This window comes from Lynx canadensis, chromosome C1 (assembly GCF_007474595.2).
Source record: "Lynx canadensis isolate LIC74 chromosome C1, mLynCan4.pri.v2, whole genome shotgun sequence".
Taxonomy (NCBI): Eukaryota; Metazoa; Chordata; class Mammalia; order Carnivora; family Felidae; genus Lynx; species Lynx canadensis.
The window spans coordinates 12,340,923-12,356,722 of record NC_044310.1 but is presented as its reverse complement, the minus strand read 5'-3'; the positions used below and the strand labels follow the sequence as shown (position 1 = coordinate 12,356,722).

The following is a 15,800-nucleotide window of genomic DNA, read 5'->3' as shown; positions in this document are numbered from 1 at the left end:
GACTCTTAATCCAAATAACACCAACCACTTTAGGGTATCAGGAAAATCACAGGAAACCGCTTTGTAAATTGTACCACACTATGCAGAGGCTCACTATTGTCAATGCAAAGAAATCGCAGGACAGGGGGCACCTGGGTGGCTCAGTCGGTTAAGCGTCCGACTCGGCTCAGGTCATGATCTCATGGTCCGTGAGTTCGAGTCCCGCATTGGGGTCTGTGCTGACAGCTGAGAGCCTGGAGCCTGCTTCAGATTCTGTGTCTCCCTCTCTCTCTGCCCCTTCCCTGCTCGTGCTCTGTCTCTCTCTGTCTCTCAAAAATAAATAAATGTTTAAAAAAATTTAAAGAAAAAAAGAAAGAAATCGCAGGACAGGGATCCTTCTGAGAGTTACTCAGACTCCCCACAACTGGAGAGAGGCTGGGGTTTGTCCTGAGCCCTGGTTCACCTGTAAATTGACACAATAAAATCATAAAGCCCCTGGTTTTGCACTTCCCCTCTGCCTCTCTCAGGATTAGAAGAACCCGGATCAGAGATCGATTGCAGACTGGTCCGATCTGAGCAGGGGAGTGAGCAAGGCTGAGGTCAGAGGTCAGAGCTGGCGTTTCTGCCCAGTGCCCTGGCCAGCTGGATCATGGTAACCTTAATTATGAAGAGGTCACAGTCAGGAAAAGGAAAAATCCAATGCAGCCCAATCCACAACTGGCTAGAAAAAAAAAAAAATCCCAAGGACCCTGGGTGGCCATCAGCAGGTACTTATTAACATAATGGGATCAGGCCCCTGCTTACATCTGGGTCAGGTGCTTCTGAGGGGGTCCCTCTGAAGACCCCTCGGTCACTTTCTTTGGCAAAAATCCACTCGCTGAGGGCTGGCCTTCTAAGGCACCTGAAGCAGGGACAGCTTGCAGCTGGACAGGAAGCTAGGCCCCCGTGAGACTCCAAGGACAGGGCAAAACACCACCAGATCTCTGTGGCCCCATGCCCCACAGCACACACAAGACACGGCCAAGCAGCGGTGGCCCCAGAACGTTCAGCCACGGCGGTGCCAGGCACGGAAGCAGGCGGGCCCCAAGCGGCCCAGGAGGGCAGAGCGCAGCAGGCAAGGTGCCAAAGGAAAGGTCCCTCCACAACCCTCACCTCCCTGGGGGCCTGCTGTCTGGGGAACAGGCAGGCCGTGGCCCGCAGCCAGACAAAAAGTCCTCCCGGTTAGAAATTCCAAGAACTCTGCCACACTGTTTGTCTGCTGAGGAAGGGTCCAAAGCCCCTCGCTTGAGGGTCTGAGGGACAAACGCTAATGGTCGGCCGCCAGAGACTCCTCCCCTGGGGCCCGGCCATGGTGAGGGCCAGCCCAGGGAGGGGGCGCCTGGGTGGCTCGGTCGGCTGAGCGCGAGACTTCGGCTCAGGTCACGATCTCACAGTTTGTGGGTTCGAGTCCCACGTGGGGCTCTGTGCTGACGGCTCGGAGCCTGGAGCCTGCTTCGGATTCTGTGTCCCGCTCTCTCTCTCTGCCCCTCCCCTGCTTGCACTCTGTCTCTCTCTCTCTCTCTCTCTCTCTCAAAAAGTAAACATTTTTTAAAAATTTAAAAAAATAATAAATAAACTTGAAAAAAAAAAAAGGTAAATTGCCAGGCTCCCACCCCCCCCACCCCCAAACCATGAGCTGGAGTCCCTGGGAGTGAGGCCCTGGCATAGCACCAGCAGTGGGAAGCCCAAACTCAGCATCTCCACACCTCCTGCCCTCTGAGAAATGTGTGGCAGGGGCCTGGGAAAGTGGCCCAGGGGGATCAGGAGGGACAGCCAGAGGATGAGAACAAGGGCTGGCCCAGGCCTCGAGCTCCCCCTGCCCGCACCCTGAGAAACGACTGGGCACAGGGTAGGTATCATAGATGCTTAACTTCATCCTAGTGAGATACCAAGGCCATCTTCCGCGGCCCGGCCCACGGAGGCCCGGCCACAAGACCACATTCGAGAGAGACCTGCTCCGCCCCCAGGCTCCTCGAGGACTCGTAGGCGTGGGTGCCGCTCTGGCCGGCAGCCTTCCCCCAGAGGGGATCCTCAAACTCCGAAAGGGGCAGGATGCACTAGGAAAGACATGGGGTGCCATAACCCCAGCCTAGTCCTGGGGCCCCTGCCTTCTCCCTGCACCACCTTTGGGTATCTGTCATGTACGTCTTTTCACAAAGAGGCTGAGAGGGACCCAGTCACCTCTGGTCGGGCAGGGCCTGCCTGTAAGGAGTGGTTCCCATTAAACCCCAAATCTCAGCATGGGTAGAATCTGCTTTCTGCTGGCTTCTGTAGAACAAACGGGAGGAGCAGTCTGTCTCAGGAGGAAGCAGTCCGTCCTCCTCTCGGCTTCCGGCTCCTTCCACGAAGCCAGCAGAATGAACCCTGTTCCAGGCAGAAACCAACGCACGGATGGCATCTCAAAAGACCTCGGAGGGGCTCAGTAGGTTGAGTGTCTGACTTGATTTCGGCTCAGGTCATGATCTCACGGTCGGGGGACTGAGCCCTGCGTGGGACTCCACACTGGGGCACAAACAGCAATGCCGGGGGGTCGCTTCCTATGCTTGGGGTACCCGGGCCACCGCCCCTCTCACTGTACATTCCTGGGGGCGGGGGGGGGGGGTTCCCTAACAGGATACGAGTCTGAGGCCAACCCTTCCCACCCTCCTCACCCCCTCCCCAGGGGGTCCCGGAGCCCTGGCCGGGGTGGGAGGTGCCCACCCCTTACCTTGGGCTGGAAGGACACTCGGTGCTTGGCGGGCTCGGCCTCTGGCTTGGCCTCCTCCCCCGAGTCCTCACTGTAGCTCTCAAACTCACTGGAGCTCCAGCCTAGGTCCTCGGGCTCCCTGGGCGCTCCGTCCCGATGCACATCCTCGTAGAGCAGGCTCCTCTCCGCCCCTGCAGGCCAGGGAACAGGGCTGGTGAGGGGAGGCCCCGGCACCAAGGCCACCAGACCTGATTTCTGACCCAGGCAGGCAGGTGGGGCTCCGCCCCCACTTCCCGGTCCACAGAGCAGGGGTGAGGAGCACACAACATCCACCTGGTAAGCGAGGAGGACACGAGAAAGACCGGAGAGGCACAAGAAACGAGTCGGGAACGCAACAGCCTCCTTAACCCCCTCCCCCCACGCCTCAGTATTGCTCTTCTGGGATCTGAGTGCTCATCCTGGGCCTCGGGGCATGTTTTAGTGGGAACGACAAGACCTAGAACCAAGTCCTGAATCGGGCCCTTGGCTCCAGCCCCAGCATCCTCGGAGGGATCAAAATGGAAATTGTCGGGAGCATTAAATTGGCGTTTCCCACATCTGAGTTTCCCGTGCAGGTCCAGAATGGCCCAGTAGGGGGCGCACCAGGCCCAGGATCCAGGAGTGTTCCCTTGTCTTCCAGAGCCCCACTGGAGAAGTAGGGGACAAAGAGCTGAGAGTCCACTGGCCAGGAGAAACAGGTCCCCTCAGGGGCCGGGGTACTCCCAGGGTCCCTGTGAAATCCGGAGTGCGATGCTCAGCTTTGAGGCTGAAGTGGGAGAGCTGCTGTCCAGGTAACCCCAGCTCTCCCATCCCGAGACCTTGGCCTTCGCTCCCACCCCTCTGGGCTGCACTTCCTGGCCTGTCACCTGAGGGAGAACCGAACTGCAGGCCTCACCGAGGCCAGACCCCCAAAAAGCGCACCAATATGAAAATGCCTTTGTCAACGCACAAGAAATACAGCACTGGGAAGGGTTTTTAAAAAAAATCTGCTCAGAACAGGGAGCTTTGGTTATCGCAGACCTCTCTGCAAAAACGGCGACAACAATAAGCCAGAAAAGGTCGAGTAAATAAAATATGAACCAAAAGCTCTAGCAAAGAGTGTAGCACATGGCAGGTGCTCAGCAAAGAGCAGCCGATCCTTGCTTTGGGGGGGGGGGGGGAGGGGAGTGTCTGCGTGGGCCCGGGAAACATCCCACTGACCCCAGAGCCCCTACCGGAAAGCTGGGGAGTGTGGGGTCTGGGAGACTGTCACCCAAAGAACAGACACACTGAGGCTTAGCTGGGGGCTCAGGTCTCAGGATGAGGAGGGAGCGTGAGGTTATTTTTTAAGCAAAAGATAATAGTGACTAACGTCTCCAGGGACAGGAGCAGCTGGTAACCAGGCTCTGACCTTTACAAGACTGGGTCGACTGTCTTATTACCGCAGGGGAGGCCCGATGACCGGGGAGTAAAGGGGCAGAGCCCAGTTCTTGGGGCTCCCTCTGAGGAAGAACCCAGGCAGCATCTCGAATGCCCACCTCCCCACGCTTCCATGAGCCCCGGCCTCCCACCCGCCTACGTCCTCAGTGACAGCCACCTCTCTTGCTGGATTCTCCCGCAGCCCTAAGGTCGGCCACCGCCTCATTAGAAACACAAGAAAACAGGGGCCTGGAGAAGACAGGTGGCTTGTCCAAGGTCAGACAGGGCACAGAGAAGGAGCTGCAGACTCAGACAGGCTCCCTCCACGCACCACGCTGCCTTCTATGAGGCCGGCTAACCTGACCACCTCCTGGGCTCATTTAGAAATATTCTCTCCAGTGGAGACAGTGCCACCAGAGTCCTGAGCCTGGGCCAAAGCCTCAGCCTTCAGGGGCCTCACAGGGATCCTGGCTCCCACCCTCCGCTTCCCGGGGCCTCGGGCTTCACGAACGGCTTCCCCCTGCAAAGCACGGACCACCACCGGCTCAGTGCTCTGTGTCAATTACCTCACGGCAAACTCACAAGCCCAGGATGCAGCTGTGACTGTCCCAAATTTACAGATGCGTCAACTGAGGTCCAGAGATAGGAAGCGGTTCTCTGATGTGACACTCCCCAGAGCTTCAGAATGACAGTCCATGAGGTCAGGATGATATTCTGATGTCATATGAAGAAGCCAAGGCCCGAAGGCACGGAGCTCTGTGCCCTAATCAGCGGCAGAGCTGGGATTTGAACCAAGGGCTGCCGTGCCCACTGAGCCCACATCGGTCCGTGAAGGTCAGTGCTGGGCCCTGGCAGACGTGGTAACGACAGCACCATCGTTCGTGCAGTGCACCTACTGAGGGCCAGCCCTGAGCTGACCACCCACTGAGGGCCAGCCACAGCCTCCTGGGACTCACCCTCCCGAAGCCATGAGGGTGGGGGCCCTCGGATGGGTGTCACGGACCCCCACTTGAAGGCTCAGGGGCTGATTCCCAGGCTGCCTGCTTGTAACCACCTCACGGTCAAATGCAGGATGGCCTGTCAATGAAGATCCCTGTTCAGCAAAGTAATGTGTTGCTTGATTTGATTCAGGCGGGAAGACAGCCCAACAGGGCTAAACAATGGACTGCAGCCACTCGGGACCTTCGGCAAGACCCCACTGCCTCCCAATACAGCGTGCCCTTCCCCCTCCTCTCCCTGGATTCAAAGCAGGGATGTTCCAAGCACCTCCGGGACTTGCTAAAGGGATGTGCATACCATCAGCCCACCTGTCCCTGCCCCTGGTCGCCCTGGGGCCTTGTAGTGCTATCCGCGTGTCTCCCCCATTGGACTACGCACAGCCCAAGATGGTGATGGCCACCCCTATCAGACTAGAAGCCCCTCAAACACGGGCTGTGTGATCTGGAGCTGGTGTCTTAACCTCTCAGATGCAACTGTCCCCGGGAGCCACTGGGCCTGCCTTGCTGACCTCAAGGGGTTGACAGACCGGTGGGAGCAGATGTGCGTCACCGTTCATAAGATGCCACCCAAATCCTCCCGGGGCAGGGGACAGAGCAGCGGACTTGGAGGCAGAATAACCAGGTTCAAATCCCAGCTCTGCCTGTAGTTTCCTCGTCTGTACACTGAGGCCACGATACCCCAAATCAAAGTTTCTAAGCAGATTCCAGGAAATCAAACACGAAGAGTCGCTACCCCGATGTGTTTGGGCAAAGACGGCTCTGACCGTGAAGTTACTAACCATTCCTCCTCCCTGGACCTGAGTGATGCTCTCTCCTGCTGGGTGACTGACTCTATGCTGGGGACTTGGTTGGGGGGGGGGGGGGCAGCTGGGGCAGACTTACCCCCACCCCACCCTGCTTCCTCTCTACAGCCACAATCCCCCCCGCCCCGGCCTCCCTGGGCCCAGAGCAAGCAAGGCACAGGCTTTCTGGAGCCCTCTCTGCCTCAGCGGTCAGGTTTAACGAGCTGCCCTTCTCCCCAGCAGCCCTGGGAAGCCCGGACTATACCACCCCGTTCTCCAGAGGCAGGAATGGAGGCTTGGGGAGGTGAAATGCCAGGTCCGGCCTCGCCGCCAGGGGGTCCCGGCAGCCAGCCGGGGGTCCCTGCCCCCGAAGCCCAACCCCGCCCAGCGGCCTGGCCACGCCCCCAGCCGGCACCATCCTCTCCCAGGACGACCGACCGGAGGTTGGTGAAAAAGCTGGAGGCAGCGGCCAGGGCCGGGCGGGGCGGGGAGCCAAATAGAAGACGACCCTCCCCAGGCCCCGCCCCCCGGCCCGTCCCCGAAGGTGGCACAGAAGCGCGGAAGAGGCGTACCCGGTTGATGGGCATCCAGGTTCTCGCAGGGCACGTCGTCGTAAATCACATCTTCTTCCAGGGCGGGGAAAGTGAATCGGTCGACTGGGAGCGAAGGGAGAGGACAAGAGCGCTAGGGGCGGAGGCGGCTGCCGGGCTGCCAGCGGGACTGCGCCAGCCGGCGGCTCCCTCCCGCCGCCCCGCAGCCCTCCGGCTGGGCCCGGCCAGCAGCCCGAGGCCCGGCCCCTGGGGAGCCCCTGCCGGCTGCTCTCCTCTCGGAGGACACGCTTCCGCTGCTTCTCCCCGCCCTCCGCCCCAAGGCACCCTCCTGGCGAGCTGCCTCCCTGCCACCCACAGGCCTGCCCATCTGGCTGACGCCGCAGCTGCTCGCGGCACCTGCAGGGAGCATGAAGCCGACCCTGCGCCTGTGCCCTGGGGCCCGGGGGACATCTTCAGGGGCCCAGAAGCCCTCACGGGACTTGCCCAAAAGGAACTACCTCCCACCCAGAGGTGGCCGGGCAAGGCGACCCTACTGAGGACAGGGAATGGGGGGAGGGGAGATGGATTTGGAGAGTGGGGTGAAGGAGAGGGCCCCCCCAAAACTCAGCCAGCAGGATCCTGACTGCTGAAGAATTCAGCAAACAAACACATCCCTCTGCTAGTATTTTGCTGGGCTGGAAGGGGGCAGGGCAGGCGCGCACTCTGCCGCTGTTAGCAGCTACCCGGATGGACACATTAAGGAGGTCTCCCCTCAGGGCGCCTGGGCGGCTCAGTCGGTTAAGGTTAAGCCCCTGACTTCGGCTCAGGTCACGATCTCACTGTTCGTGGGTTCGGGCCCCGCCTGGCGCTCTGTGCTGGCAGCTCGGAGCCCGGAGCCTGCTTCGGATTCTGTGTCTCCCTCTCTCTCTGCCCCTCCCCTGCTCGCACTGTGTGTCTCTCTGTCTCTCAAAAATAAACGTTAAAAAAAAGGAGGTCTTCCCTCAAAACTGTGTGCCCAACCTCTGCCCTCTTTAGGGGTGTGCCCCCCTCCACAGAGCCAGGGTTTGGAAAACCAGTCCCCACCCTGATGGGAGCCTGTCTTCGCCCCGTCGCCCTTCGCAGAAGACACAGGACCAGATGGGCTCTGAAATCCCCACGGTCCTAACTGCAGTGCTTCCGGCTGTCCCAGGGCCCCCAGGGCCCCCAGAGCCTGGTCAAGCCTCACCCTCGACCCCCTCCTCCACCCCCATACGGACTCTGTTTCCCACATGGCTCTGAGACCTGCTCACCTCTCTTCAGGTCCCTAGTTCTGGCCATCAGCCTCCCCGCTGGGCTGCAGGCACCCCACCCTGTCTTATGGCTTTGCCCCTCTCTGGCTCCCCTCTCGTGGTTCCCTGTTGGCCTTCGGAAAAGCAGGGCTGGACGGCCCCAGAAGGAGCTGGGGACATGCAGCCTCACCTCGCCCCAATCACCCCTTGGATGCTACCCTCCGTCACACCAAGGCCGTTGCTTCCCAGGGTGCCAGATGTCCCCCCTCCACCCTGGGGCTGGGGGGGGACTGGGGCTCCTGCACAGGTGGACCCTGCCTGGATGCTCTCTCCCTGAGCCCTGCTCCCGCCTCTCTGCCTTCAGGACTCTCAGGTTCTCCTCACTCCCGCCTCCCCCTCCTGGCACCTTGCCCTCTGCAAGGTGACCTCCTGCCTACCTGGTGGCTTCTGCTCCCGGGAGGGACCTCGTCTTGGGCAGCAGGGCACCCCACTGCCAGCCCATCCGCCCTGCTGTAGGAGCTTCTGGGTATTCGGGGGAACAGATAAGCGGTCAAACACACGATCTACTCCTGGACCATGGCTCCCATCGGGCAGGAGACGGGGGCAACTCCCAGGCATGGGCAGCGGCCGGTCCCCCTCAGAGCTGCCACCAAGCCTGCGGCAGCCCGCCCAGTGAGGATGCCCCTGCGGCACGGGGGAGCCCACATCAGCCCTCTGGGCCTGAGGAAGGGGCTCTAAGGTTATCACAGTACCACCTTCCTGAGCTAAGATGAGGTTTGGGGGGGGGGGGGGATGGGGGCACTTACTCCGGCGGGAGCTCTTCCGCTTCCAGCTGGAGCGCCGGACCCCGGAGAGAGCAGCACCCAGAGCATCCCCGTTGCTCACCACCGGTGGCACCCTGCGGGCCAAGAAACAGAGTCAGGGAGCCAGCGGGGACAGGGACGGTGCCGCTGAGCAGGGAGGGACGGGACGGCCGGCTCCTCGAAGCCTCTGGTAGCCCCTCACCAGGACGGCAGGGTGCGTGAGGTGCAGGGGCGGGGGGCTGAAGCCCAGGAGCCCCCGGCCCCCAAAGCCGTGAGTCAGGAGAGCGGGGGAGGCCGCCGCTGGGCTGGCCTTGAACAAGCCCCTCCCTCTCTCAGTTTCCCCATCTTTGGAAAGCACCCTAAGACCCCAGCGCTGAGGGCCAGGTGCCTGGATGCAAGGGCACCCGTCTCTCTTCCGGGGCAGACTCAGTGGGCTGGCCATCGCCCATTCTCCTCTGGGCAAGATGGGGGCTGGGGTCGGGGGACCCCTGCCTCTGTGGGAAACGAGGTCTTGGAAAGCTTCACAAAACCAGGCACAGGACGCAGAACTTCATCCCCCACAACGTGAGGATGGGCCGGACCCGGAGGCCAGCTTCCCGGCCGCAGACACTCAGAGGGAAAACTAGCCAGGCAGCGAATGCCAGCTCAACCAAGAGGCTGAGTGAACATCTCCCGCGACATCACACGTGACGCCGTGTACCCCGACGGGATGTGACGAGAAGCCGTCTGTCCTCTGCAGCACTGTAACCCCACACCCGTAGCCCCAGTCTGATCGCAGGAAGAGCGCCAGACAAACCCAGGCATTCTACAAACCCCTGGCCATGACTCCCCAACACTCCCAAGATCGTGAAAAGCAAGGGAAGAAAGACTACGAAACTGTCACAGACCGGGCTAAACATACAACAAGTACGTGCACAACGTGGGAGCCTGGACGGCATCCCGGAACAGAAAAGGGTGTAAGAAGAAAACCTGGCTTGACTCAGATAAAGCCTGGAGTTCAGTGAATGGTCGTGTGCCCGCACTGCCTTCTCACTTTCAAGAAATGTTCCGTGGTCGGGGAGGCTGGGTGGCTCAGTCGGTTAAGCGTCTGACTTCGGCTCAGGTCATGATCTCAGGGTTCATGAGTTCGAACCCCACGTCGGGCTCTGTGCTGACAGCTCAGAGCCTGGAGCCTGCTTCGGATTCTGTGTCTCCCTCTTTTTTCTGACCCTCCCCCACTCACACCCTGTGTGTGTGTCTCTCTCTCAAAAATAAACAAACGTTAAGGAAAGGAAAGGAAAGGAAAGGAAAAGGAAAAGGAAAAGGAAAAGAAAAGAAAACATTCCGTGGTCATGTAAGAAGTTAACCACAGGGAAAACGGGCTGTTGGGTATACCCAACTCTGCATGCTACCCTTGCAACTTTTCTATAAATCTAAAACTATTCCAGGAAGAATTTGGGGGTTTTTTTATTTATTTTTTAAGTCCAGCCTCAAAAAACTAAAGGCCACACCTGCCGATCCAGAGGGACCTGAAACAGTCCAAGACAGTAGCCACGGTTGCCAAGAATTCACTGGAGAGCCCTGGGAGGAGGAGGGGAGGCACACATCAGGAGAGTGCAGGAGGAGGGGAGGGAGGAGGCAGCAGAAGGGGTGGGGGGGAGGAGAAGGAAGAGGGGGAAGGAGCACCTCCCAGGAGCAGCCAAGAGGTGAATCCTGCATCCACCTGTGGGCGCTGGGCCCACGGGGGAACCTGGCCACGGTCACACTGCCCGAGTGGCAGAGCCAGACGTGGGGCCAGCTTGCCTGGCCCCGCGTGGGCTCCTACACCTGCGGCTCAGGTACGAGAGCACGGACGGCTGTGATGCTGTTAATGTTCTGTCCGTGCCGTCCGGCGAGCCACGCTGCCGGGTGCTTGGAATGTGATGAGTGGAACTTCATTACTGGAGCTAAGGGGACTAAGGGACTTCATTTTTAGTTCTGTTCCACGGCAAGTAATTTAATTTTAAACAGCCACCCGTGGCTGGTGGCCGCGTGCAGGACAGTGCAGGTCTAGGTGATGGGCAGCCCTGGAGAAGCAAATCTTGGCTCACGTTTTACGGCCAGAAGTCAGCAGTGTCACCCCGGGGTGAGGAAGATGGCATATTTCAGTCCAGGGTAGCACTTTCCATGGGCCAGCGAGGGACAGGGCTGGGCTAGACCAGGACGGGGTGCTGGGCTGACGGGAGCCACCTTCCCTTCCCTGACACCTTCCCTTCCCTGCGCCCCCCACCTCCTCAACCCAGAGACATCTTGCAGGTGCTCGGACGGCACCAAACCCGTTCCAGCCCCCGTCCACGCCTGGCGACTTGGCTCAAAAGTGGCCCAACCACAGACTCTCTCTGCTTCGATATGTTGACCACGGCAGGCGGTGACCATCACAAAGCACCTGTTGCGTGCTTCCCGGTTTGCTTTGTATTTTCCGATTTCACTTCGCAAGAACGCAGGCGAGGCAGGCTCTGTGATCCTCATTCCGCACGTGGAGACGCAGACTCGCAAAGACTCCATTTCACTCGCCCAAAGTCGCTCAGTGCATCTGCGGGAGCTGGGATCTACAGCCCAGCCCGTCTGCCTACGAAGTTTTATCATCTTTCAACCAGACCACTTGGAAGTAGACAGCGGCATTTAGATATTCAACTACATCACATATTTGCTGTGTCATAACGCCACTGAGCCTGGCTTGAGTGTGCAGACTTTTTAAAAGGAAGGAGAGCGGGGCGTCCGACTTCGGCTCAGGTCACGATCTCACGGTCCGCGGGTTCGAGCCCCGCGGCGGGCTCCGTGCTGACAGCTCGGAGCCCGGAGCCTGCTTCGGATTCTGTGTCTCCCTCTCTCTCTCTGCCCCTCCCCTGCTCATGCTCTGTCTCTCTCTGTCTCAAAAAATAAATAAAAACATTTGAAAAAAATGTTTAAAGGAAGGAGAGAAAGAGCACTGGGCCTATGCAAGTTCAAGTCTCTGTCCAAGAGAAATCCTAACAGCCAGCCCCAAGGCTGCATCGCGATTCAGCCAGAGAACACCCGAGGAGGCCCTGGGTGAACTCTGAAGGTGACATCAAAAGGCAGTGGGTATTTTTGGGTGAGGTCAGGCAGCTTTAGGAGGGCTCTGGAAATAATACATGACGTACTAAAAGCCGGGAGTGGCTGAAATACGAGCCTCCGGGCTGAGCATCACCGAAACACAGCGAACTTAAGTTTTCATTTTATTTCATTCTACGTCATTTCATTCTAAATAGCCACACGTGGCTAATGGCCACTGTACAGGACAGTGCAGGTCTAAGCCACCTCCACTACCGGAGAAGCTAGTCTGTGCCCCTGGGCTTGGGAGTGGGGATCTTCCAGCAGAGAGAAATCACCTTCGTGCCCACCCCTGCTGCCTCCCCGGCTCAGGCAAGCAGAGCGACTGGGAGCCCCAAGGGAGGGAAAAGGCCAGTGCCTTTGGGTGTACAGGTCTTCCTAGGCCGGGCTGGAGACAATCACCCACCCCCTGCCCTGCACTTGGCTGGTGCCTATGCCGTACCCCATGCTGTGTTGAACGCTTGAGACCCCTTGAGCACAAGTGTATGTCTCATCACGACCGTTTTATAGATGAGGAAACTGAGGTTCAGAATGAACCTCCCCCCAAGTCACCTGGTCAGCAAGGCTGAGCTGCAATCTGCCTGCGAAGCCTCGCAGGGGAAAGTACCTCCCGGGCAAGGGAAGCGGAGGACGTGGCAGGAAATGAGGCTGAGGGTACCCGCTCTGCAGTCACCCAGAGGACAGCCTCTCCCAGCTTCTGCCTGGCCACAATTCTCCGTGGGAGCAAACCCTCCCTCGGGGGCCTCCCCAACGCTTCAAGATAAGCAAAGAGCCATAAAAGTCAACGAGAGGCCAACTATCTCACGCTTATCTGAGCTTCCGGCACTTTCGATGCCTCTCAGCTTGCACCTGAGAAACAGGCCGTCCGCTAACAGGACTCCAGTCTCACGAGGTGAGCCCACTGCCACCAGGATGCAGGGGGAAGGAGCCCGGTTCGCGGACAGGAGCGGAGAACAAGGAGCTCGATGGAAACGAGGGGGCAGGAGACAGAAGAAAGGACGCCTCCTTGGTCCCCCAATGCCGGTGTGCACTCTCCACCGGACTTGGGCCACCACGCAGCTCCAAGCAGCCTCTGTGCCCATCTCCTTGCTATCCAGGGAAAAGCCGGAGATGAGAGGGAAGTGAGTGCCCCGGGACAGCAGGGACCTGCTCTGTCCTGGCCGCCCCATTCCGTCAGCCCCAGCACATAGGGGGCACGATCGATGCTGACGGGTGCCCTCCCCGGCCTGTTTTCGATCAAAGCTCCACTCCGGACGATGGCAGTGGCCTCACCCCTGCAGCTGCTGGTCTAGCCCCCAGTTTCTCAGTGAATCTCCAGGCACAGCTGATTCCACAGGGTCCCTTCCCCAGGGGCTACGCGGTGTGGAACACCACCCAAACCCTAACGGCCCGAGGATTCCCGCAGGCTGGGTTTGCGCCCTGTGCACACACACATACACCCCACGTGCACACACGGGGCATTCCAGGGCCTTTTCCAGGGCAAAGTGTGAAAAACGCAAAGGAGGAAAGAATCCCCCGTTGGGGAATAGAAAGAACCGGAATACCGACTGCCTTATCGGGCCTTGACAAGAGGGCTTGCCCGGGACGGTCCTACTCAGGGCATCACCCTCCAGAAAGTCACCACTGCCACCATCCCTACATCCAAGAGACACAAAAGAATGACAAAAACATTAAGCCCAGATTAACCCTGCTACCAGATTTCTCTTAAGCGCTGGCCACTTTCCAGTTTATATAACACATTAAAGCTGGAAGGGCCTTAAAGATCATCTGGTCAGATGACTCACAGCAGTGGCCCTCGCAGTTGCCCAGGAAGCCCCCAGCAGGTACCGGCCAGGGCCCGGGCCCAGCAGTCCTGAGCTGGTGGTCCGGAGGAGGCCAGGCATCGGCGTTTCTAAACTGCCCGCTGCTTCCCCTGGGCAGCCAGGGTCGGGAACCGGGCTCATGGGCTTGTCAGCGTGTCCTGGGCGGCCAGGACAGTCGCCATGTCCCACAGCTACTGTGGAATGGGCCGAATAACGGTTTCTGCTTCCTGTAGCAAGGATTAACGAGACAACCTATCTGCGAGATGGGGCCACGATACCTCCCGGGCAGGGTTCTGGTAAGGAGTAAACAAAGCGAGCACTTAAAACACTTAGCAGGGGGGCTGGCGCTTGATAAATCCTGCCAGTGTGCCACCTCCCTTCCCCACGTTCCCCTCCGTCCCTCCTCCAGTTACAGGGTCCTGGGCTGTGGGTCCCAGAGCAATGCCTCCAACCTGCAGGCACGTGCCTCTTTGCAGCCACAGCCGGGCCGTCCCTCTCCTACAGAAGGGATCGGGGACCCAGTCTGTCTGTCCTCTGCCACCCCCTGAGAGGTGAGAAGACGCCAGGGGGAAGTCTGGGGGGAAAGAGAACCCCTGACTTGCTATCCATAGCACAGCTCTCACTGGGGACAGAGTGCCAAGGCCCCCAGGGACACCCTCCACAGCCACGGATGCTGACACGGCCCCCCCATTACGTTCCGTGCCGCACGCACCCCTCTGACATCTGGAGGGCCCTGGGCTTCGGGGGTCAGATCACGGCAGGCACTGTACCCCCCAGCAATAACTTATCAAGAGCCATGTGGGGTGCTGAACAAGAATACAGGCTCTCACAGGAAAACGCTCACAATATGCAATTAGGACAAAGAATGAGCCATGAAACAGCATGTGCAATAAAACCACAGTTCTATAAAAAAAAAATATTATGAATACTTGCATATCTGCGTAGCAAAGAAGCTGGACAGAAACACACGGTGGTGGAATTAAAGCTCGCTTTAGTCTGTCATTTTCTGTACTTTCTCATTTTTCTAGAGTAAACATGTATGCCTATTATAAGAAAGCAAAAGAGGAAGGAGACGCATCTCTGGAAATGTTAAGCAGCCCGCTGGCCAGCACGGGTCCCTCATGCCCTGGGGTCAGCCCCAGACAGACCATCACCCTGTGGGGACAGTGACAAAGAGCCGGCTTGCTGGCCTGGCTGAGCATCCGATCCCTGCATCTCATTTCATCCCCGCCTCCACCACACACACACACACACACACACACACACACACACACACACACGGCTCCAGCAGCCAGTCTATCTTCCCACTTTACAGACAGGAAACAGAGGCTTAAGCAGATAAGGCAACCCACGGGTCCTGGGTCACGGAGCTCATGCGTAGGGCGGGCAGGATCCAAACCGGATCCGGGTGGGAGACCTCGGCAGGTTAAACCCCGGTTCTGGAAGCTGACTGGCCTCAGCCCCGGCTCTGCCTCATCTCAGCTCTGGGCTGACATTAGGCTGACGCCATGTCCCCTCGGCATCTGGTTCCACATCCGTAAGATGGGGATTATAACAGTGCCCGCCTCCGAGGGGGTCATGAGGATTAATGAGATAAGGCAGGTAAAACTCTTAAAACAGAGCCTGGCATGTGAAAATAATACAGCCTGGCACAGAATGTCAGCGCCCCCTCCCCCCGAGGGCAGGGACTGTCGGCCTGGGCCACTGCAGCGCCCGGCACATCACAGGCATGCCACAAAGACGTGCGAGCTGGAGGCATGGGGGTGAGGGGCAGGGGGCGCCCAGCCAGCCCGCCAGCCAACAGAATACCGGCCACCTGCACCCCAGCACTGTCCTGCACAGGCGGGGAGGGCTGCAGGGTGGGGGCGGGGGGGAAGCAAACAGAGCCCTGCCCTCCGGCTTGGAGCTCAGGGGCCAGCACCACCCCGGGGCCAGGAAGTGCACCCCTCTGGGTCTGCACAATGGGATCCATAATGATTCCCCTTTTCCAGGTGCGTTAGTCTCCTTATTGCTGCGGGACAAATGATCACAAACCTGGTCAACTTAAAACAACAGACGCATTATCTTACAGTTGTAGGTCAAACCTCTAACATGAGCCTCACTAAAGATAAAAAGCAAGGTGTTAGCAGGACTGTGCCTTCCTGGAGGCCCCCGGGGCGGGGGAATCCGTTCCCTCGGCTTCTCCAGGCCTCTGGAAACACAGTCTGTATCCCTTGGCCCGAGGCCCCTCCTCCATGTTCCACGCCAACAGCGTGGCATATTTTCTTTAAAAAAATTTTTTAATGTTTATTTACTTTTGAGAGAGAGAGAGAGACAGAGCATGAGCAGGGGACGGGCAGAGAGAGAGGGAGACACAGAATCCGAAGCAGGCTCCAGGCTCCGAGCC

The 15,800-nt window shown here is 58.9% G+C and overlaps 1 protein-coding gene across 1 annotated transcript in view; it reads right to left on the bottom strand.

Moving 5' to 3' along the window:
- The window catches only part of ARHGEF10L (Rho guanine nucleotide exchange factor 10 like), a 105,886-nt gene that overhangs the window by 77,934 nt on the left and 12,152 nt on the right, over positions 1 to 15,800 (bottom strand). Inside the window, 3 exon segments of the mRNA XM_030324279.1 lie at positions 2,726 to 2,895; positions 6,494 to 6,577; positions 8,526 to 8,617. Of these exon segments, the coding sequence (XP_030180139.1) occupies positions 2,726 to 2,895; positions 6,494 to 6,577; positions 8,526 to 8,617 (346 nt within the window).